At 51.2% G+C, this 24,710-nt stretch overlaps 1 protein-coding gene across 3 annotated transcripts in view; it reads right to left on the bottom strand.

The window, feature by feature from the left end:
• PDXK (pyridoxal kinase) overlaps positions 1-768 on the bottom strand; it is a 29,385-nt gene extending 28,617 nt beyond the window's left edge. The window contains exon 1 of one of the 3 annotated variants that reach the window (XM_057505088.1): positions 492-768. In XM_057505088.1, coding sequence (XP_057361071.1) covers positions 492-578 — 87 coding nt within the window. In that variant the 5' untranslated portion in view covers positions 579-768. The other 2 variants (XM_036911996.2, XM_057505085.1) reach the window with 2 other exon arrangements.
• Between the last annotated feature and the right edge of the window lie 23,942 nt (positions 769-24,710).

Here is a 24,710-nt window from a genome sequence, read left to right as displayed (position 1 = left end):
CAAGATGGGGCCCACCCTTGCGGGCAGGGGCCAAGGTCCGTGAGTTTACTCCTCCTCCTTCCCCGCCACCCTGACCCAGAGGGCGGGCACACAATCGGGGCGCCCAGCAGTGGGCCCTGCAAACACCTGTCTCTCCTCCTCCGGTCCCCGGCAGGCTGCCTGGGCGCTGCGCCGCATTTTCTCGTTTCCAGGGAGCTTCGCGGCCGGCTGGGCAGCAGCGAGCGGCTGGGGTTGGCGGGAGCGCTGCAGGTCGAGCGCGGGCGCTTCCTTAACCGAGTGCCCCCAGCGCCGTCCGCCACCGGGGGTCCACCAAGTGCTCCCCAACCCCGCAGGCGCCCGCCTCGGCTGGCACCGGACACCGCGCACAACAGACGCGGCTCCGGGAGGCCCGGGACCCCGGCCAAGGTCACGCGGCGTGGCTGCGGCCCCGGGGGCGCACGGCAGATGCGGGGACCCCCGAGCCGGGTTACGTAAGCCTGCGGGGCGCGTACCTGCAGTGGAAACGTGGCGGCCCGGTTGCCCACGTAGCCGCGGACGACGTGGCTCTGGATGGAGAGCACCCGGCACTCCTCCTCCATGCCGGGTTGCCGCGGTGGCGCGTGGCCGGGCGGAAGGCGGCGTGTCCGCGCTCAAGAGCTCGGCTGCGCTCAGCTGCGCTCCGCTCCGGCCCCACGCACCCGGGTCGGCGCAGGCGCTGGGCTCGGACGCCAGGCCGCCTCCCTCTGACCTCAGCGCGGCTCGGAATCCGCGCGCCCCGCGCTGCGCGGGGACGGAAGGGGGCGGGGGCGGGGCGGGGCGCCCACAGGCCCGGCCCCTCCCTGGGGACTGGCGCTGCAGCGCGCACCCTGACCCCAGCTTCCCGGCCGGTGGGCGGGTCTACAGCCTCGACCTCTGCCTAGTCAGGGCGCTGTCGCGTCACGTATTCATTCATTCATTCATTTACTCATTGAGTGGTTCATTCATTCCAGCGGAGTCCGCGGCCCGGCGCGGTCCTAGCCTCTGACATCCCCGCCCACACTCGGGGCGCAGCCGGATCCCCGGAGTCCCAACAAGGACAGGCGAGGAAGGAGCGCACGGTCAGGGGCGCGGCGGCTCTGGGAGTGACGGGGTGCCCTACCCACTCCTGGGGCTTCCGGGTCGCCGAGCCTGCTGCAGGGGGTCCATACCCGCGTCCAGTCCACACCCGCGCGGGGGTCGCCCTCAAGCCACGGCACAGACCAGCGCCCGCCCCGCAGCACCCGGACCCAAGCCCGACCTGTACACGCAGGGGATGCTTGGCCACCGGGTGGCAGAATCCCGCATCCCCCGCAGAGGTGTTGGAGTGGACATCTCCGTGATGTCTTGAGACCCTCAAGAACCCAACTCTCGGTGTCCCGGCAAGCCCACGTGGCCAGTACCCACCTCACCACCCTGCCCAGGGCATGCTACCCCAGCGGTGTCAGACCTCCGGACTTGGTGATTGAAGTCTGTTAAAAAGAGGGCACAGCCTTACATAGTGTCGCTTCTAGGCCAATTCACCAAAATGCAGCTTAATACCTGTGAAATAAAGGAAGCTGACCACCATACCAGTGCCCACCAAAATATTTCTAAGGCCTAAATATTGAACGTTTCATTAACTCTGGAGTCTCAAAACATCCACCCTGAAAATTAAGCTTTCTGTGTACTGCCTTCTGTTAATTAAAACAAAGGTAAGCTACACAAAGTATGCATCCCTTCTGTTCTCCTTGCCCTTGGGTTCCTGTTCAAGGACACGAGATAAGCAAGAATGTTTGTGCCCCTCCCATTAATGCCCCTTGTGCCAAGATGTAGCTACCCAACCCTTATTTTAGCGCCGCATATTTTGCATAAATGCATATGCCCCTTTGAAACTCAGTCTTTCTTGCCTGTTTCCCCAAAGACAGAAAAACCTTGTATGACTCAGTCTCCTTGAAACATTTCTCCAACCTTTAATGAATTTTTTTTCCACATACGTAACCGCAGGTTCAGCCTCCCAGCGAAATGCGGGCAGTGAGGAATTTTCTGGTCAACATTGATAAGATAATGTCACATGTACTCTGTTCTCTGCCCACCCCTCCCTCCACACACACGAAGGATCCACCTAATAAGAACGTTTGTCCTTTAAGGAAGGTGACCCAAACCTGAAATAATCCTTTTTCTGGTTACGACTTCCATGTTCCACCCATAAAACCCTGGCCCTTTAGGTAGCCCCACAGAGCATCTCTCTACATGGTAGGGGGTTGGCGCCTCACTCTGGAATCACTTAATAAAGCCAATTAGATCTTCAAATTTACTTGGTTGAGTTTTGCATTTCTTAACAGCTCCTTTCTGGTGACCCCAGCCTGCCGAAGCCCCTCTAGCCTAGTGAGGAGGCCAATGCAGCCCCCGCGAGGTGCTGGGACAGGGAGGGAGGGCAGTTCCTTAGCTGTCCCGGTTTTAAAGAGGAAGCACATCTAATTCATAATAGCAACTAATTGTTGATTAATGATGACTAACATTTATTGAGCACTTACTATATGCTAAGCACATTTTGTGCATTTAATCTTTACAGCCACTGTCTTCGGTAGGGACAGATCTCATCTGACAGATGCGGAACCTAATGAAGAAAGTAGTTACTGAGTTAGTGACAAGCTTTGCTGGTGAGAGCCAGGAATGGGCAGCGGCCAGCAGTGCTAGCCAGGCCCTCCCTGCCCTTTCCTCCTTCCTGCTTGTGAGGTCCACCATGCTGGGCTCTTAGGAGGGCTGACCTCACCCCCTCCCCACCCTGAGCTGTCAGGTAGTATCCCTCCCTGGTTCCTCACACCTTCAGCCCAAGTAAATCCAAAGTCCTAAGGGGAGAGGAGGGTGCTGACAGGCCTGCAGGGCTGCGGGCTCTCAGACCCTCCTCCCTGACAGAGGACCCAAGACATTTTGGTGAACTTCATTGTCCTTGAGCTTTTGAAAGCTCTAGGTTCCTCATTGCCACTGCCCAGGCTCCCAAACTGGTCACCCAAGTGTCACCTGGGGAACCTGGTACACTAGCCAAGGCCTGGCGGTATCCCGCCTCACTGATCCTGGTCCCCGTGTGCTCGCTCAGCACCCCAGGTGCTCCTGAGACCACGAAGATTTGAGAAGCAGTGTGTAAGCAAATGAATTTATTCGGTGTTTTTATGAGCACTATGAGTTGCCACTAATTATCAGTCCAAGAACAACCTCTTTCCTTCATGACTCAGACAGTGAAGACCTCCCAGAATGTGCCAGTTCATTGAAAAGACATTCCCAGACCTGGCCAGCCAGGTGATGGGTGTGCCACCTCACCTCTGCATGGGGTGGGGTGCAGAGCCCCTGAGGACCCCTCCCAGCCACTCCGATGTTCTCCCTGAGGCTGCTGAGCAGCCTTTTCGGGGGGAAGCCACTGTCCCTAAACTACAGTGCATGCCCTGCAGGTGTGGCCCTCGGCTGCCTAGGAAGAGGCTGTGGCCTGAGGATCCCCTGGGTAGGAGGGTGGCTGAGGCAGCAGGTGGGTGGAGCCCAGGAGGGAGTTGTAGGAAAGTCACTCCCTGAGCCAAGAGAATTCTCTTTTCTGGCCTGGCGCTCAGGCTTATCTTTCAGGAGAGCCCTGGGGTTACCGCCCCGAGCGGCTGGTGGCAGTATGGCATGTCCCTTGAAAATGATGGTTATTTTGGTGACCAAATTGCAATGAGCAGTAAATTGTTTAAAAAGCTCTCCATCTGGCCACTCATGAGTGTAATAAGTACATTTTCATCAAACCTCAGGCGGCACTGCAAGGCTCTAATCAGGAGACCAGGGAGATCACCCCAGATAGGGCCTGGGCAGCAGCTTGCATCCTCGGAGGCTGGCTGCAGAAGGGCTGGTAGTGGGCATTTTCTGCAATGGTTTTCAGGACTGGTGGTGGGTCAGAGCTTTGAACGGGTGCCTTTGCCTATAGAGCTGGAGAGCTGGCAGCCTAACACCTTCAGCAGAGCTGCACCAGAACCAGCTGGGACCTGTGTCCCACCTCTTCATGGGCTCCAGAACCCCGCTAGGACCTGCATCTCTGTAAGCCCAGGGAGAGGAAATCCCGGGGCAAAGTAACTCTAAAAACCAAAATCAGTCAAAGGGAGATATAAAATTTAAAACCCGTTTATTGCTCACAAACTGCAGTCCAGGGCCGTCTTTCTCCTCTGCTTCTGAAGAAGCCTGCAAGCAAGCCAGTCCCTCCCCTTAAACTCTCAGGTTCAGACGCACCCTTGGTAGCCCAGGTAATTACCCATTGATATGGAGATGAACTTCTCTCCATCCCCGAGGATATGTAGATGCACTAAAGCCAGGCGACATATTCTGGAAATGTTACAATTTTACCCACAGGCCACCCCTCCAGAAATCTCGCTTTACAATCTACTCATTCCCCTTCTTCCGCAATGGACCCTGGGTGAGAAAACTGGAGCATTGTGACCAGACTAATCACAACAATAGCAATAGCTATAAAATCATGACAGTCCTCAAGCCAGAGGATTCAGCGAAGTTCACAGTCTTATGCCCATTAAGTCCATAGCTCGTCCATTCCATAGGCAGGCAGGAGCTGAGAGTGCAGTGCAATCATGCAGCAGCTGCAGCCATGGGACACATTCAGGCCACAAGGACTGTAACAGAAAATAACCTTAAGGGCGGCGATAAGACATGTTTTAATGACACCAGCATAGGCAAATCTTGTCTATCAGGTAGGATACATGTAAGAGAGTGGTCTTGTGATAAAACAGTGGCAGGAATGGGACCTCGTCCTGGTCTAGTATACCAGACTTTCACCCCCATCCCTCTGGGAGTTACAGATGGGTCAATATATAGTTTTTTTCTTTCCCTACCCCGGCCTATATCAAATCAACCCACGTCTGGGTGCTTGAGACCTTCACTGGGCCTTTGCACCTCTCCTCTCAGTCATGGCCCGTACTTCCCTCTGTGCCCTTATTGTTTCATCCTCCCCCAGATCTGCTAAAGTGTGAGTAGCCTCCCTTATGGGTTGCCCTAGGTGGGGGGCAAGAGTATTCACTAGGGACCCAAAGAGAGGTGGGGGAGCTGTATGGAGCACCAGATTCTCATTCCTACAGAGAACACCTTCTCATCAGGGCCCTGGGGATCCATATTACAGATAATATTTTTCATACCCAATTCCCACAGTACCTGCTGGAGCTCTGCATACATTTTCCAACTACTGGGAAAATATGGTAAAGCACCCTGATTAGGCTGAACTACCCTGACAGCAGCTGTCAGCCATTCCAGGAGTGTGTGATTCCCTGAGGCATGACGGGCATTTTGCAGCTGCTGCCGGAGGGAAGAGAGAGTCGTCAGGGAAGCCATTCTACTCATCTCAGTACCTGATGTAACAATGTTTTCCAGCCCCATATCCCAGAGACGTAAAAACCACGTAGGCAGAGATTAGGATGGCCTCTCCCTATACAGTAGGCTCATGCCCACCAGCTCATCCTGGGTGTAGGGGCAGAGCATGGAGTGCTCCCCAACCTGGGGAGGGAGCTGCTCCTCCCCGAGGAGCCTGCAGTTGTTTCATTTTTATTTTCTTAATTACAGCCGGGCAGGACTTTAAAACAGGAGAAGATGGTACCTCTGGCGGTGGCCTGGGTAGCAGATCTGCCAATGGCCCGGCCGCCTCCTCTTCTCCCTCGGACTCCTCCACCAACAGCTCCTCCTCAGCCATTTCTGGGATTGAAGGCTCTACTCCTTCCTCCCCCTCCCCCATGGCCTGTGGCTTTTCCTGCTGCCTCCCCCCTCGCTGCTAAGGAATCTTCTAGGAGCATGACCTGCCTTTTCAGTAACTGTCTCTCCTCTTTAGCATCCCATAGGTTATCACCCAGCGTCACCAAGCGATGTTGAAGTGTGTCTCTCTCCTTCCTGAGTCCCTCAATAATCCTCTCTTTCTCCTGTATAACATTTTCCACTATCTCAATGAAAAGAGACCCTACAACGCCAGCCAGCCACTACAAGGCCCCCTAGGGCCTCCAAACAGCCTTCCAACTCAGGGAGGGCTAATTCTGCAACCTCCAGTGTTTTCACCCTTCCCCAGTTCTGGGGAAGGCCCCACCCCTCTAGGAGGTACTTTACCCTAGACCAACTCCCCACTAGGGGTTCCCAAGTTGGCAGCTGGGGGGATAATAACAGGTGAAGCGGCACCCTCTGCCGCTGCATCCGCTGGTGCCTCCCCACCGTCCACAGGAGCAGCTCGCCCAAAGGTTGCACCCATTAAGAGATTTTGGGTTCAGAGGAATCCTGCCGACTGCCGCCAGATGTAAGTCCGGAGAGAGGAAATCCCAGGGCAAAATACCTCTAAAAACCGAAATCAGTCAAAGGAGAAATAAAGTTTAAAACCTGTTTATTGTTCACAAACTGCAGTCCCAGGGTGTCTTTCTCCTCTGCTCCTGAAGAAGCCAGCAAGCAAGCAAGCCAGCCCCTCCCCTTAAGCTCTCAGGTTCAGATAAGCCCCTGGTTGCCCAGGTAATTACCCATTGACACGTGGAGACAAACTTCTCTCCACCGCCCCCCACTGAGGATATGCAGATGCCCTAAAGCCAGGAGACATATTCTGGAAATGTTACAGTTTTACCCACAGGCCCCCTACTTCACAGGGCTGCAGCGACCTGATCTGCCCAAAGGCTGGCTGATCCTCCCCTTGGGGCACTGTCATCTTGCACCTGGGGTGAGCCCTGCAGCTAAACTGCCTGGTATAGGGTGAATTGTGTCCCCCCAAATTCACATGCCACAGTCCTCACTCCTCCCCTCAGAACGTGACCTGAGCTGGAGACAGGACCTTTGCAGATGTAACCAAGAGTGCAGTTGTCAGGGTGGGCCTGAGCCCCACGTGACCAGAGAGCTAACAGAGGGAAGGACGGCATCAAGGGACCCAGGCAGACAGCCTTCGCAAGCCGAGGATGGAGGCCTGGAACAGACTCTCCCACCCAGCGCTTAGTAGAACCAGCCTGCCCACACTTTGATCCTGGGCTCTGGCCTCCAGTCTGTGAGAGAAGCAGGTTCTGATGTGAAGCCTCCAGGTCTGGGGTGCTGCACATGCTGACTAATAACACGATGCCGTGTAAATTCTGACTGGACCTCATGTTTGGCCATTTGGGAGTCTGCTTGCTAGTAGCCGCCTGCGTGTCAGAATTCTGATCTCACTCTGGTGTCCCACCTGGGAGGCAACAAGATTGCGCCTGAGGCTCCAAGGTGACTGGCACTGAGCCTCGCAAAAAAAATTCAACAAGTAAATTTGAATATCTAATTGGCTTTATTGAACAATTAATGAATCAAACAACATCCCCTCTAGCCAGCAGAGAGATGCTCCGAGGAGTTGTACAAAATGCGAGGTTTTTATAGATGGGAGGGTGGGGAAAGGTAATTAGCAAAAGAAGACAGGGATTATTTCAGGCCAGGTCCCCCCCTTAGGAGGACTAGGGGTCCGGTGCAGGTCACCTCCCCAGTGATCAGGAAATTCCAGGCCGATTGGTTTAAATTTCACCCCAAGAAGCTGCTGGAACAGCAGGTAAGCTGGTGTGTAAGCCCCAGTCTGTGGCTTGGCCGTGTGGAAGCAGCCCCTTTGGGCCGAGGTTTTCTTCCTAACAGACCCGAAGAGCCTGACAACCCAGGTGGGCAAACTGGCCCGGCTTAGTCTTGGCATCACGTGCCCCGGACTTCCTCACACCTTTCCAGACACCAGTGTTCTGCCCCCAAGCAGGCTGGGCGTGCTGATTTTAGGCCCGCAGTCATCACTGTCCTGGTGCCTCCCAGCTGCAGTGCTGCCTCTGACCTGGGCAGCAGGCGATGAGGCCCCAGTGACTCAGCCACTGCTGTGGACAGAATGTTTTGTCCCTCAGATTCCTGTGTTGAAGTCCTAGCCTCAGAGTGGCAGTATTTGGAGACGTGGTAATGAAGGTTAGGCAGAGTCCTAAGGGTGGGGCCCTGATTTGATAGGATTAGTGCCCCCCTAAGAAGCAACACCAGAGAGCCCACTCTCTCTGTGCACAAGCAGGGAGAAGGCCTGTGGGCTGTGGCGACAAGGTGGCCATTGCATGCTGGGAGCAGAGCGCTCACCCGGAGGCCAATCAGTGCACTTGGCCCCCCAACTTCCAGCCTCCAGGACACAGAGAAAAGTCCATTGTTTAAGCCTGCAGGCTGTGTATTTTGGTATGGTAGCCCCAGCTACCTAAGGCAGTCAGTAAGAACAGCCTTTTGCCCATGGACCACGCATTTCTTCAATGCCCTGCCACCATTTTCAGATGACACCACCTCATAACACATTCCACAAGGCTGCTCCCTGCTCTGCAGAGTGAGTTTTATTTGGCTGAGAGATGGTAGCCAAGTGTTTTAGAATGTGGGTTTTGTTATTACTCAGGTATGGTGAGGTCAACAGCTCAGGAGACAGCTGCCATTTAAAGACAGTGTGTCACAGGTTCCAAGAGTAGTGGCATGCCATGCCACGATGGGCCACGTGGGCAAGGGCCAGGAGAGTCGGGAAGCCCAGAGAACAAGGGCTGGTGTCCTAGAGTGAGAGCCTGAGGGAGTGATGGAGTGTGGGCATTGGATTGGCTCATTTGCATGTGAAAGGCACACTCTCCCCAAGAGTTGGCCCGCCCAATGCCAGAGAATACAAAAACTAAAATGTAGTTAATACACTGAGGGGAACTCTGGAGCCACTGCCCAGGTTGGATTCCAGCTCCTGTGACGGCCGTGTCACCTTGGAGTGACGAGTTAGGACGATTTCTGGCCTCAGTTTCCCCATTTCCTCAGTGGAGAAGTAGTGACAGCGTGCACCTCAAAGGGAAGTTGAGGGGATCCGGCAGATTGCCCCACGCGAAGACTGAGAACCAGCCATGGCACTAGCGAGCGCTCGGGGGAGCTTCCAGGATGCCCCTGGCCTCGGTGGGACAGGGCTGGTGGGAAATGCCACCCTCTCTCCTGGCTGATGGACTCCAAGGTGCCGTTTTTATGGGATGAGGACTCTGGTTCGAGGCCCTCACATATTTGAGAGGCGACTCCAAGAGGGAACAGACTTTTGGACGTTTCTCAGTTTCAGAATGTTTTTCTGAAGAGGCAACACTGAGCCCAAAGCCTGGATTACGGGTTCCTCTTCTTTGCTGGAGTGGACGATCCTTCCTGCGTCCTCTTGCTAAGAGCCAAGCCTCTGGGCCTCTTCGGAGCACGTTGGGCCCGGGTCTTCAGGCATGTCAGGTTCGGCACGTCAGGGTCCCCGGGTGCAGTTCGGCCCTTCCGTCCTCACGTGCCCTTCTCTGGACTGCGGCTCGGCTCAGCGCCTTCGGGTCCCCGCAGCCGTGGCAGCTTCCTGGCTGTGCGGTCCCCGGGCCCCGCCTGACCCGGCCCCGTGCTGCCGAGACTTTCTGTTCCCGAGCTCGGCTCCCTCCCCTAAAGTGACCTTCAGCCTCGCCCTCCGCTCCCAACAACCTTCAGTGCAAGTTTTTCCTCTTTCTCCCTCACGACACTTTCAGAAAAAATTCAAAATCTGGGCCAACAGCTGGAAATTTCAGACCCTCAAGGGGCCTGCTGGGGCAAATTATTCAAAGAAAGAAAAGAGGGGCGGGGAGGGGATTCTCTGCTGTGCTGCGAGCTCCTCCCCTCGGGCCTGGATCCCGATTTGCTGCCTGTTGAGCAGGAAGCGGTTTGCTGCCCGACCTGCTGTGAGGTTAAGTTGGTGGCGGTGGCTGTTTTTCCTCCTGCGCACTCTACCCGACGGAGGGGTCGTAAGGGTCATTCACTGAGTCTCTAGTTGTAGGAGAAACTCATGGAGAAAACTTGGGGAGCTCACACACATCACCAAGGAGAAAACACCGCCTCACAGAGCCACTGCTCTGAGGGCCCCAAGCTTCCCCGGCTGCCTGTGCCCACCTGTTGGGTTTTGTGGGATGCATGATAACTGCTCAAGACACCTACTGGTGTTAGAATGCTTTTTTTCTTTTTTGGAAATCGGGATTGTAATTCATGTACACATGTATTGTGTATATACATGATATTACATTCTTACACTTCCCACGTGTGCCCTGGTATTTGTCAGCGATCTTTCATGGCTGCGTTGTTCCCACCCTATGAACTTACAAGAACTTTAATCCTCTACCGTTGGGCAGTGTGACAAACTTGCTCACTGGTCTGAACGTAAAAAGTGGACATGGAGACCAAGAGAGCAGCGGCGCGGGGATTTACTGGCAACTATGCAGGGTCGGGGCCGTGAGCAGGCACCCTGGCGGGCGGGTGGGAGAAGCAACTTATTCCTGAGTGCGCGTCCCGTCCCCCGTTCCTCGCCGGCTCAGTACCGCAGGGTTCACAGTCTTCCCCGGACGCTGCCTAGGCAAGTTATATCCATATTAGGCTTTCTTTACATTTGTCTTAATTTTATGGTCTGGTCCAAAACTTTTTCTGCATTTTTCTAGTGATGCACAGGCCGCTCTTTCTCAGTCTCCCCCCACCTCCCAGCCGGAGCGACTCCCTGGTCCATGTTCTGACATGTAGGCCTGTTGTCAATACCCTTTTGTTTAAACGTTAATTCCTCTGGGAATAAATCACGTTTAGTTTTATGCCGTTTCTAACAGGCAGTGAGATTGTCTCCAGTTTTTCACTGTTATAAATATTTCATTGCACTTACTCTCTGTGTGCAAGTAAATCTATGTGTGCAGTTCTGATTCCTTGCTTAGCATAAATTCTTTGCAGTGCAATGACAGGTAAAAGAGTAGCTTACATTCTGTGCACCTTACTATATATTAGCAAAGTGTGTAATCCGGCAGTGTGTGCAATTGTGTCAGCAGCTGATGATAATTTTAGCTTGGCCTCATCAGGACTTGATGTCTGTATTTTTAAAGAATCCTTGAAAATTGGCAAATAAAAACACGTGAGGCATTTTTAGATATGAATCTGTGTAACTTCTCCCTAGAGTTTTATAGAGGTTAAAAATGCAAACAAAAGGGATTTATCTAGTTGTGGAATTGTGGAATTGTAGAGGCAGAAGGTCTTTGCTTCCAAAATCACACCAAGCAGGCCAGCCCTCAGCTCAGAGCTGACCAGGATATGTTGTACTGCACCGGAGGCCACCATAGCCGCATTCCCACACCTGCGTGCCCACCGTGCACCCCCAGCTCACTTGCGCCCCATCTGGACCATGGGAACGGCGGCCAAGCACAGAGGTCTTGCCAGAATCACATGAAATGAAATGATAGGCGTGGGGCAGGAAGTCAGCTGGCAATTAATGGAACCAGCCTTTCCCAGTGGACTGCAATTTCATTAGGGTGGGGAACAGGCTGGTCCTGCACCCCGATGTCCACACTGTGTTGGCAGGTGGTAGTCACTTAATAAATGTTGGGTGAAGGGAGATGGAGAGAGGGATGGAAGGTGGAGGGATGGACCAGTGAGTGGGCATGTGGATAAACATACTGTTAAATTTCTCAAAAATTTAAACATAGAATTACCACATGATCCAGCAACTCCACTTCTCAATATATACCCTAAAGGAAGCAGGGGTCCAAACAGATATGTGCACACCTGTGTTCACAGCAACAAGGGGTGGAGACCACCTAATATGCAGTGAGGCACGAATGGACAAACAAAATGTGGTGTAAACGTATAATGGGATTGTATGTACTCAGCCTCCAAAAAGAAGGAAATCCTGACATACTACAACTTGGATGAACCTTAAGGACATTATGCCAAATGAAATAAGTAGGTCCCAAATAAGGCAAATATTGTGTGATTCCACTTACATGAAGAATTTAGTCAAAATCACAGAGACGAAAAGCAGCCAGGGGCTTGGGGAGGAGAGGGAGAGTTGGTGTTTAATGGGGCCAAAGTTTCAGCTTTCAAGAGGAAAAGAGCTGTGGAGCTCCTCCTCCCAGTGACGGCTGCACAGCGATGTGCGCGCTCTTAACGCCGTTGAGCTGTATACTTAAAGATGGTTAAGGTGGTAAATCTATGTTTTGTATATTTTACTATGATTAAAAGGGGCAAGGATCAAGCTTGATGCAATATCAAACAAACGAAATGAAATGTAAGCAGATTCCCTGTACTCTGAGCTTACATATCAGATTTACACCGAATAAACACGTGACAAGCCAGGGTGGTAAAATACAGCCCTCGTGTAGAACAGCACACCAGTCGGGAGGCGTGGCTGCATTCCAGGTCGCTGTGGTGCCCGTGGAGCACCGTTGCCGGCAGAGTCAGAGAGGCCACGGGCTGGGCGCCGAGCTGAAGGGTCTGTGCACGCTGTCTCTGGAGCTCCCCAGTGACTAGGGTGGCCTGGTGTTCAGCCCATGCAAAGTCCGAATGCTCCTCTTGGGCAGCCAGTCTCCAGAAGGGCCCCTCAGCTATGAGGTCCTACCAGGGAAGTAACTGAACCTGCCCCTCTGCTCCCCTGGGATGTGATGGAGGGGATGGCAGGGGCGTCAGGGTGCCATCCTTGATGGCAGCCTTGATGGCAAGGCTGCACCCAGGGTCTTCCTTCCCCATCCTCTTTCCAGGGACTTCCCTCCTGTCTCAAATGCTCCATCTGGCCCTCCCCCTGACTTTGAGCCTAGGACTTGTCCTGCCTTCTCCTGCTGTCCGGCCCTGCGGGGGCACTGGGCACAAAGTGTCCAAAGGTCAGAAGGCAGGGCGTCCTCCCTGGCAGGCGGGCTCCTCGGCATGGGTGTAGGCAAATGCAAACGAAAAGCACCAAGAGGTGCCGCGTGGCCTTGTGTGCACGACCACAGCTCCCAGGCTCTGTGGGGCACTGCCCAGGATGAGCCTGGAGCTGGGCTGCAGAAGGAGGTGGAGCAAGGCGCCTCCTTGCCTCTGGGTGAGGATCAGGTCCAGAAGGCGATTGGCCCCTGAGGAAGACGCTTCGGAGCAGGTTAAGAACAGACAAGAGGTGGATGATTTTTCTTCCCCAAGAACACTGTGCCAGTCACAAAACGTCCCGTGTTATAGGATTCCATTTATATGAAATGCCCAGGAAGGGTGAGTCCACAGGAACAGAAAGCAGGGAAGGTGTTGCCAGGGGCTGGGGCCTGAGGGGAGACTGGGGAGTGCCGGCTAGTGAGGACATGAGTTTGAGGGGAAGGGGAAACAGAAAATGTTCTAAAATTAAATGATTGCTGTGGATATGTAAGAATAGAAATAGGTTAAATGTAAGAATAGAAATAGGTTAGCATAAGAGTAGCCATCTTAAGGGCCTAAAAGCCATTTCCTGAGTGTGTGTGAACTGGAACTGAGTAAGGCCGAGAAAAACAAGATAATCAATCATGAACATCGGAATAAGGCAGCGGTGACCCTTGGTCAGCTAACCTTGGTCAGTTAATCCTACATACCAAGCTTATCATGCGGAACCGCCCTGACAATTGAGGAATGGTCTTATCTTGCTCTTGCCTAACCCCAGGATGTATGTCTTGCAAGAATAATGTATAGCTGTGGAAAATTACTATGAGTTAAGTGCTTTGAAAATGCTATATAAACCCTTGGCTCTGAGTGCTCGGGGTCCTTGTTTAAACCCGCTGTGTTGGGCAGACACTTGGACCCCAGCTAGCTGGAATAACAATAAACCTCTTGCTTGTTGCATCGATCTGCCGTGGCCTTTGTCTCCTCACTGGGGGGAAGCGCAGACTGGAATAAGGCCATTGGGTCTTACAGATACAGATCATGTGAATATGATAAAAACCACAGGATTGTACATTTTAAGTGGATAACTCTATGGTATATAAAATATATGCCAATAAAGCTTTTAAAAATAAAAGCACATTCAAAGCAAACAGAAGAAAGAAAAAGAAAACCGAAGTAAGGAAATATCCAGACTTAGGAAAGAGATGCATAGGGGAGGTGAGTCCTTTAAAACCATGTACTCTTTCTTTCTCTTTGGGGGTCACAAAAACGATACAAGCTGAGACTTCCAGATTCAGTTCCAATGACTGAGGACTGACGTGTAGAGAGCATACAAGCCGTCACTCCCATCCCCACAAGAAAAAACATGAGCAAACTGAAAACCAGTGACTTTTCTTAGATCTGTCAGAGAATCGAGGTCACACGACAGACTGCCACCCCCAAATCTGGAGAGATGGTAATACAGAGTCACAGCCAGATCCCCTCCTCCTGGTAGTAACTAGGAGTCAAGAACTAGTAACATGGTGTCAGTTACAGTGCAATTGGCAAATTGCTGGAGGCCCAGTGTGGACTAACTTTTTCGTCAAAAACTCTTGTTCAGTGGAAGGCACACATGATGGTTTTGCCTGCAGGATCTGTTAGGCAGGAAAATAGATATGAGCAGGGTGAAAAGAGAATAACGCCAGGAAATCCCACTAAAAGAGACACAGAGTTAATAAGTTAATCAGTTAAGGCTCAAAAAGTCAGGAACAACTTGGCCTGGAATGTTTGACTATTCCCCAGGTAAAGGAGGGTACCTCAGAATATCCCATGTCTTCATTGTGCTAATCATGTAGGCCCAGCTTATTTTTTTAACTTCATGCTGTTTTCATCCTCCTTCAGCCCTAATCAAGTATTTGCAACCTAGGCAACTAATTTAGCATGCAGGCCCAGCCGTGAACAACATAGTAAAAGGCAGGAAAGATTCCATCTTAAAAATAAGATTACATTTTAATACCCAGGAAGTTAAGAAGTAAGATTCGTAACTTACTCTTTAGCAAACAGACAATAACTCAGCCCACCTTGGGGGCTGGGCAGACAGTCTTTTTTGATATACTCCCAGACCAAGAAGCTGGTATCTTGGGGAGACTCAAGAGCAGTAAATTCCTTGTGTTAAGTTAATTTTAAATATTCAGGGACCACTTAACAAGTCTGCACCCCGAGCCTGTGGTCACGTTCCTGAAAAATCCTTAAAAGGGGAACCCTCAACCTTTCAGTGCACTCCTCTCTCTCAGGTCACCCACACTTTCTGAGTGGGTAACTTTTACTCTTTCCCAACCTTTCAGGGTGATCCTCTCTCTGAGGTTGCCTGCACCTTTTCTCCAAAGTTTCTTTCTCTAAGAAATTTTAAATAAAACTTTACTTTGTTTCACTACTGTGTCTGTGCCCTTCAATTCTTTGTTGCGAGGGGACAAGGACCTAGGAAAATACACAATGCTCCCCCCAACAGATTGACATCCCTTTTGAAGGAAAATTTCACTGGATACAGAATTCTAGGCTGGTGTTTTTCTCTTGCAACACAATAATTTTTCACTCTACTCTTCCTGTGTGGTTTCTGAGGACTATTTGGATGTAATTTTTACTCTTGTTCCTCTACAGTTAAGGCGGTTTTTCCCTCTGACATCTCTTTTGAGATTTTGTGGCTTCGATTTTCTACAGTTTGAATATGATATGCCTGGGTGTAGATTTTTCTGTATTTGTCCAACTGCCTGTTTTCCTAGCTTCCTGGATATGTGGTGTGGTGTCTGTCATTCATTTGGAGCCTTACAGGTTTTTCCCAGTTTTTTTTCATTCCTTATTCTCTTAGCATCTCAGCTGAGAACTTTCTACTGACATATCTTCAAGCTCACTGAATCTTTCCCTGGTCATGCCCAGTCTACTCATGTCCTGAGACGAACCTCTGTGTGGCTCTGCACGGCTGCTTCTCTTGTTTGGGACACTAAGTAATGAAGAGTTCTGCCTTTTATCTATCTGAGAGTCACTGTGATGTGCCCCACCATCAAAGAAAATCTTTAAGTGTCATAAAACACTGAAAAAGGACTTGTGTCCAAAATATACAAAGATACTGAAAACTCAATAAGAAAACATTCACACAATGGAATATTATTCACCGGTTAAATAATTGAGCTATCAAAACAGGAAAAGACATGGAGGAAACTTCCATGCACATTGCTAAGTCAAAGAAGCCAGTGTGAAAAGTCTACATGCTGTATGATTGCAACTATGTGACATTCTGGAGAGCATAAAACTACAGAGATAGTTTAAAAAGCCAGCGGTTGCCAGGGGGTAAGAAGCTGGGTGTGTGTGTGGGGGGTGGATTTTAGAGCAAACTATTCTGTGTGATACTGTATGGAGGTCACATGTCATTACACAATTGTCCAAACCCACAGTGCACAACACCAATGTAGGCTGTGGACTTTGGTTAATAATAATGAAATAATGCTGGTTCAGTAATTGTAACGAATGTACTAGACAGATTTGAGATGTTAATAGGAAGACTGTGTGTGGGAAGAGTAGAGGGGGACACTCCACCCTATCTGCCCAATGTTTCTGTACACTTAGAGCTGTTCTAAAAAATAATACATAATGAATAAAAGTTGTGTGTAATTCTACAACCCACTGATGACACTTTTATGCAATTCTAGAGTGACTTTTTTTTAGAGTAAAAGGATCATATCACTCATGGTATTTGCTAACTTGCTGGTTTCACTAACATGATTGCTGCACACCATTCCATGTCAAAAATTTTTAATCTACGTCATTTTTCATGAGTGCCTTTTACAGCAATATATGGGCATTTAGTTCTTTTCTTCAGCAAATTCCGATCTCATCAGTTAATGATGTTCAGGTTGTTACTGCTTTTTCACTAAGGTATAGTCTCAGTTAACTTGCATGAATTCAACTTTTAAGTGCTCAGCCAAAAACAAAAGGAGTGAAACCTCCCATTCAAATGGAAGACAGAGGGTGTGGCCCCCACGGGCTAGGGTCAGGGTCTCTGCAGGAAGAGATTGTCCTAGCAGAGCACTCTTGAGCTGAGCCAGTCTTCCATGTTTAAAGATGTATTTTTTGAACAATGTAGCCACAAACACAATTGGCTATTTCTTCTGGCACTTGAGCAGAGCACGGTGCTCACCCAGCATTAGAGGAGAAGCTGTGAACTGCGCCAGCAGTACCTCCCAGAGCTCTACCAGGCTTCCCTGCCAAGGTGCCCGGACACGTGAGCCCTGCATCCTCCATGGCCCTGGGGGTACCCAGGTGCACAGTCTTGGCACACACTCAGCACTATCTGCTCAGGCCAAATCACTAGCAGTAGAATCTTTGGGTTAAATAGCATGAGTATCTGAGAATCTGGATGCCTATGGCCAAACCACACTGTATAGATGCAAGCCTGGAAAATGCCTGCCAGCTGTGCATGAGAACTATGCAGAAAAAGGCAAAATATGAAGTGAACAACTCAGTGATGGATCTGACAGGAGATTGGACACAGGCAAGATGTGTGAACCGGAAGACAAGAGTAGTAGGGAATAAACAAAGCACACAGAAAAAACAATTTTTTAAAGGTATCATTGATACACAATCTCATGAAGGTTTCACATGATCAGCATTGTGGTTTCAACATTCACCCATATTGTCAAGACCCCACCACCCCATTGCAGTCACTGTCCATCAGCGTAGTAAGATGCTATGGAGTCACTACTTGTCTTCTCTGTGCTCTACTGCGTTCTGAATAACATACCTATATTGTGTGTGATAATTAAAGTGCCCTTTAATCCCCTTCTCCTACCCTCCCCAACACCTTACCCTTTGATGAATGCAATATAGGTGTGCTAATTAAAGTGCCCTTAATCCCCTTCTCCTACCTTCCCTAACACCTCACCCTTTGGTAAATGCTAGTCCCTTCTTGGAGTCTGTGAGTCTGCTATTTTTGTTCCTTCAGTCTTGATCGTTGTTATACTCCACAAATGAGGGAAATCATTTGGTACTTGTCTTTCTCTGTCTGGCTTATTTCACTGAGCATAATATCCTCCAGCTCTGGCCATGTTATTGCAAATGGTAGGATTTGTTTCCTTCTTATGGCTGAATAGTATTCCATTGTGTATATGTACCACCTCTTCTTTATTCATTCATCTACTGATGGACACTTAGCTTGCTTCATATCTTGCCTATTGTAAATAGTGCTGCAATGAACATAGGGGTGCATGTCTTTTTGAATCTGTGATCTTGTTTTCTTTGGGTAAATTCCTAGGAGTGGAATTCCTGGGTCAAATGGCATTTCTATTATTAGTTTTTTGAGGAACCTCCGTATTGCTTTCCACAATGGTTGAACTAATTTATATTTCTACCAGCAGTGTAGGAGGGTTCCCCTTTCTCCACATTCTCACCAGCATTGATTGTTCCTTGTCTTTTGGACGTTGGCCATCCTAACTGGTGTGAGGTGATATCTCATTGTGGTTTTAATTTGCATTTCCCTGATAATTAGCGAGTGGAGCATCTTTTCATGTGCCTGTTGGCCATTTGAATTTTTTCTTTGGAGAAGTGTCTATTCAGATCCTCTGCCCATTTGAAAAAACAGAATTAAAAAAAAATCATGCATGACACATGGAATATATTCAAAACACCTTAAGGCTAAGATTCTATTTTTAAAAAGAAAGTGAGTTAAGAGGTAAGATTCGTAACATACTTCATGTGATTAGCCCACAACCAAACCTATCTTAAGGCAGGGCAAGCAGGCCTCACTGATATGTCCCCACTGCTTGAGGGTCACCATTATCTTGGTGAGGAATAAGATCAAGAAATTCCTTGTGTTAATTTTATCTTACAGAACATCAAGAGGACAGACTATGAATGTGACATAATGTCTCTCAGTGGAGACAGACATCAGGAGACAACATGTCAAGGCCTATGCCACCCCCAACTCCACCCTTTGCCCTATTCTTGAAATGCTTAGAAGACATGAATTCCAAGCTCTAAGTGTGCCTCCTCTCTGAGGCTGCCCGCACTCCCCTTTCTTCAAGTGTGTACTTTGTGTTAAATAAAGCCTTCTCACTGCTCAAATTATTGTGTTTTGTCTCTGCCCTCTTGCACTGGTGAGCATCTTTGTTACTTTGCTATTTCATTCGCTTTTCCAGACAGAAGCACAAGTCTTCACTGTCTCTGCTCTACTCCAGAGTAATAGGGAGGGGCTACTGGGAGCTCTGAGCAGGACTAGCCAGTTCCCGTCAAGCCGGTGACCTGGACAGGACTGCAGCTGTACTGTAGTGCCCTTCAGTAGGATGTCCAAAAATCTCCTGTCTTTGCCTTTGGGAAGCGTTCAGCGCATAATGCCACTCCACCCAGCACTCTGGGGTTCCCACAAATCCTGGGGTGGTGGGGACTTAGTTCCCACACTGTGCAGATTCAATTGGGCACTGGATGCCAGGGGAGTCTGGCTTTAGGAGTTGGCAAAGGATTTGCCTGATGCCAAGCCGGAGTTCAGTGAACATCCAGTTCCTCCCTTTATTCTTCTTTGCTCTCTGCTGCCTGCATGGCTGCTGGCATTTGCTGCTACTCTCGCTTTAATGAATTCCTTCCTTACTTGCATTCATCCAACCTGGTCCAGAATTCTTCCTCCATCAGAGTCAAGAGCCCTCCCCATCCTGGCTGAGGTTTCACCCAGGGTGCAGGACCCCCAGGGGCAGCTGCCTGGCCACAAAGAGATAGCAGCTCCTCAATTCTTCCAAAAGACAATTCGGCAGCCAAAGAAACACAGTGACCTCCAAGCAGAAAAAATATAAAGGAGACGCTTGTAACTCTGGGGAGAGGAAATCCTGGGGCAAAATACTTCTAAAACCGAAATCAGTCAAAGGGAGAGATAAAGTTTAAAACCCATTTATTGTTACAAACTGCAGTCCAGAGCATCTCTTTCCTACTCTGGTAGAAGCAAGCAAGATCTCCCCCTAACCTCTCATGTTCAGATAAGCCCTCAGTTGCCCAGGTAATTAATTACCCACTGATATGGAGATAAACTACCTCTATCCACCCCCGAGGAATGCCTGTTGCTATGCAGATGTACCAAAGCCTGGCAAGATATTCTGGAAATATTACAGTTTTACCCACAATGCTCTTTAGGCACATCCTCAGAAAACCACAGAAGGCCCCCCCAACCCCCATCTCACCATCCCAACAGAAAGGCTTCGTGGCTCCCGGAAGACATTGGTGCTCAGCTATTGCCCCCGCCTAGGTGCTTTGGGTCTGTGTGCACTTTTGATTGCCCATGAGTCACAACATTCTGCTGCCTAGTGTCCAGGGTGGGACAGGCTTCCCACCCAGGAAAGGGGAGGATAGCCCACCCAAAAGAGTTGTCCTGCACACTTCCAAAGGGGCGACATCATGTTCACAATGATCCTCCCTAGAGCCTAGGTATGTTGGGCATCTAAACACTGCTATGGACTGAACTGTGTCCCAGATCCACCAGCAGAGCTCTAACCCCAAGTGCACTGAATTTGGACCAAGGAAGTAAATAAGGTTAAGGGAGGTCGTCAGGGTTGTGATGAGCTGCTGGGGTTAGTGTCCTTTCAAGAGGGGACCCAGAGAGCGTGCTCTCTCCACCATGTGAGGACGCCATGGGAAGGGGCCATCTCTGAGGAACAGGGACCTCACCAAGCCCCAGATCTGTGAGAAAATGTGTTTTTACAGCTGCCCTGACTTTGTTAAGGCCTCTTGAACTAATTCAAACACAAAGAAAGTTTTGCAGAGCTTGAATATAATTTTCCAGGAGTGCAAACGCCATGCAAATGGACAGATTATATTTTGCTTTGTTCTGGCCTTTACGTAGAGTTGTTCACCATCTCTTAGAATCAACTTTCAGACACAACGCACGTGGGGACCTGAGTACCTGCGTCTGTGGCTGAAAGCCCCCAGCCCCCAGCCCAGCCCTCAGCCAGTACCTTATAGGGAAATCAGTTGCTCTAATTGCACAGGTGTCTCTCCTTTATTGCCATCAGTGCATTATGTTGGTTTTATAAGATAAGAAGGCTGCAGGCTGCTGGGTCCCTGTCATCTCAGTTTCTGTTGGAGAGGGGCTGTGGGGCTGGTGGGGTAGGGGTGGGGGTGGGATATTTGCTTCCGAAATGACTACCCTGTCTTCACGAGACTCAGGCCCTGAGATGCCCACCTCCTGGGTCCAACCCCATCCTCAGTGCTGCCGGCCCGTTGGCGTGTCAGCAAACCTTTGTGAAGGCAGAGTGTTGACTGACTGTTATGCCCGTAATCTGGGTTCAAAACCACCCCTGCACTTACTAATAGAATGAATTCCCTGCCTCAGTTTCCTCATTTGTATAAGCGGGGTGTACTTGCTCGCTAGGGTGGCCCTAACAAAGTGCCACAAACTGGCTGGCTTAAATGGCAGTCATTTACTGTCTCTCGGTTCTGCAGGCCTGAAACTCAGGGTCACAGGTCTGGGGGTGGGCCCCTGAGGCCATGAGGAAGGATGTGCTCTGGGCTCTCCCAGCTAGTGGGTGGAGGGGCTGGCAGGCTGTGGTGCCCCTTGGGAACGTGCACCACCACCCCTGCCTCCACCACCTGGGTCTGTGCCGCGGCTCCAGTGTACAGCACACCAGTCCTACTGGATTAGCACACTAATGACCTCATCCTGACTTAATTAAGTGCGCAAAGACCCTCTTTCCCAACAGGGTCACATCCCCAGGCTCTGGGGTCGGGGCTGTAGCATCGTTCTGGGGGTACAATTCAATGCATAACATGAGGATAGCACGGGTGTGGAACAGGGCGGTCTGAACCCTGGACTTCCTGGGCACAGAGCCGTCAAGGAGGCCTCACCTGCACAAATAAAGGTCACGAAATCCGAAGGCTGGGGCAGGGGTCCCAGCTCCGCAGGGAGGTCCCCCGGAGCCCATGTTTCACTGGGTGCCTCCATGCGGTTCTGGGGGCCAGAGCTGGCAGGAAGAGTGAGAAGGGCTTTCCAGCCGTGCAGGAACAGGTGGGCAAGTGCAGGGCACGTCTGCAGCAAGAGGAGCCGCATAGTGAGAGCAGAGCGGCTGAGGCTGCAACTGGGGTGGGAGGCCGGTGGCTCTGGAGGCAGCCGAGGGCACTTTGATCGGTGCCTTGGGAAGACTTGGGGCTTCAGCACAGTCCCATCCCCGTCTCAGACCCCGTTCTTGGTGGCAGCTTTAGCAGCAGGTTTGAGCATGCTGTCACGGGCCTCTCATTCAGGGTGAACATAGGGGCTCCCTGTGCATAAGCAGCACTGCCAGAACTGCCTGTGGGGAGGGGGTGCCAGGTCTCCCGCACTAATGGTCAGGTACGGGGCGAGCAGGAGTGTGGGGCCTGCTGCCTTTTCTGAGAGTAGTGCTGGGCAGCGACTCACTTGCCAGGACGTTGGGAGCGGTGGCAGCCATCAGCAGCACTCAGCAGGGGCGTGTAAAATGGAATCCAAATCTCAGAGCTGTCAGTGGAGAGTATTTTCAGCTTTTATTCTCAAGAACCTAGGTTGTGAAATAATCATAGGATTTAAAGATTGGCAGACTGGAGCCTTAGTCACCAGGCAGTGACTAAAGCCAGGAAGAATTGCAGCAATTTTTAGACCGGTTCAGAAAGAGAGCAAGTCCTAGAAACAAAAGGCCTGTTTGGAGCCTCTGATAAACGAGCAAGCTGAGCTCAGGGTCTCAGTGTGCTCTGCTTCCCCGGAGGAAAACACACATGTAACCCCGAGAAGGGGCAGCCGGCCTTCTCTGGGGCAGCTCTGGGGCACACCAGGGTCCCACGTCCCTTCCGGACTCCCTGTCGGGACTGAGACCTTTGCCTGCTGCTGGGTCCCCAACCTCAACCCCTGCTGGGCCTTTGGGAAGCTCTTCTGTGGTCCCTGACATGTGCCCAGGACCAGCCAGGACCCTCTGCTCGGCCTGCACACCTCTCCCTGACCTGGCCCCCTCTGCAAGTGCCCCCCACTTGTCCTCTAGGCAGACATGCTCCCATCCCTGGACTCTGGAGCACCTGGACAGGACTGGTCCTCATCGACATGTCTGGTCGGCGTAAAATACATTCTGGGTGCTACAGACTTCCCATGAGAAAAAGGCTGCAAAATGTCACTAGCAATTTTTTTGGATCACTTGTTGAAATGGCAATGTTTGGGGTAAATAAGACGTATTATTAAGATCGATTTCACCTGTCTCTCTCTTTTTTTTTAATGAGGCTCCTATGATTCATATTCATGGCTTGGGTTGCTCTCCACTTGATGGCGCTGGCTATGCCCTTTCCCTTCCATGGTGCCTGTCCTGGGCCCCGACCAGCCACCGTGGCCTTTCATGCCTGTGTCTGGTGCCCCAGCATTTCTGTGCAGTGCACCCAAGGAGGGCCCCTGGGACTCTGTCATGGCAGGTGGCGGGCATCTGCAGCAGGTGGGGCTTCCCTGATGGGGCTGCAGCTGCTGCCCAAGGTGGAGGCTCCTGGAGGGGGCTCAGGGAGGGAGCAGGCATTTCCCACCTTTCCGGGTCCCCAGCAGGGCACTGCGGGGTGTGCTGACCTGGTTCCTGCAAGCCTCACAGGTTCTGCCAACATCTAAGCCTAGTCATTGTTGTCACTGTTCTGCATTCTTACTGTGTTTTTAAACAAAACTTTGACTTGGCTTATGTTTGAGTTACAGAAAAGTGATATTTTGCTGGGGCAAAATATCATTGGGGTGATAAACCTTGGTGAACGTTTATCCCAAGGTGCCATCCACTTACCATGAGATCCAGCCATGCCCGCTGCCTGATGTGCCAAATCCAGAATGTATTGCCTCTGAGGTGCTAGGTGGGTCTGCAGCTTAGGATAAAACTTAGAGGAAAAGTGTGTGAGGAGAGGCAGGGCCTCTGGGGAGGCAACATCTTGTCGGGTCGGGATTTTCCATTCATCTCCCCCCCACACGGTGTCCGGCCAGCTGGGAACTGGCCTCCTTTGGTTACTTCCCCAGAGACATAAGACCCGGCTGGCATGTATGCTGGGCCTGGGCCGCCCCCAGGCCTAGGTCTTGGTGAAAACCAGCTGGCCCCCTAAGGGGTCCAGTCCTGGTGTTGGGCCAGGGAGAAATCATCCTTCCTGGAGTTGGAAGGAAGGCCCCTCTCTGTACTGGCTTCCTGAGAAAAGCTGGGACACTGAGCTTGGCTGTCAAGGCAACTGGCTCCCCACGAATCTGAGGCATTGCCTGCTATGGCCCTGGGGGGCAGACTAACAGGGCTTCCCGCGCTGGGGTTCCTGGGTCGAAAGGGAAAGGTCATGACCCCAGAAGACAGAGTGGAAAAGTCAGGGGACACATGACCCCTGAAAGCTCAGGCCCACCCCCGGGGTGATCACAGTCTACTGGGGCTATGGGGCAATGTAAGACACATTCCTCAAAAATGCAGTGTTATGAGAAAAAACAAGGGAGGAGCTGCTCTGGACCAAGAGAAACTTGGACCCAGGACCCAGCAAGCAGATGCAGCCCTTGACCCTTGGTTATTTCCTGGTCAGAACAAAGGCGCCCGGGAACAACAGCGGGAATCGCAACAGAGGCCGCGTGAGATTGCGGGTGGTCCGGCATGACGATGGCTGTGGCCGCACACCACTGCCAGAAAGCATGCTGGAGTGCTTGGGGATGAGATGCCCCGTTGTCCGTGATTTGCTTCGAGAGGGTTCAGTCAGGCAAAACATATTAACAAAACCTGTGCACGCCATCTGTTCCCTGAACAACATGGTGGTGATGTTTGCAGGGTATTAGTTCTGCTGTCGGCACATTCACACACTTACAGCTGCAGGCAGGCTGCGGCAAGGGCCGGGAATGAGCTTCTCCAGCTCCAGCCTTGGGGATGCAGAGCAAAGGAAAACCCTGGCTTGTGCGGCTTTTCATCTGGCTTCGGTTCAATGCAGCAAGGGCTCACTGAGAGCTGGGTGTGTGGAGGGCCCTGTGCTAAATGCTGCAGACCTTGGACCGGTGCTTCACCACCCATGCGTGTCCAAACCCCCTGGTGCTGGTGAAACACAGATGCTGGTTCAGTGAGCCTGGGGCCTGGGTGGGGCTGTGCCTCTGCACTCACACCAGCTCCAGGTGCTGCCCT

This window comes from Manis pentadactyla, chromosome 1 (genome assembly GCF_030020395.1).
Source record: "Manis pentadactyla isolate mManPen7 chromosome 1, mManPen7.hap1, whole genome shotgun sequence".
NCBI classification, from domain to species: Eukaryota; Metazoa; Chordata; class Mammalia; order Pholidota; family Manidae; genus Manis; species Manis pentadactyla.
This window is presented reverse-complemented; position numbering and strand designations above follow the sequence as displayed.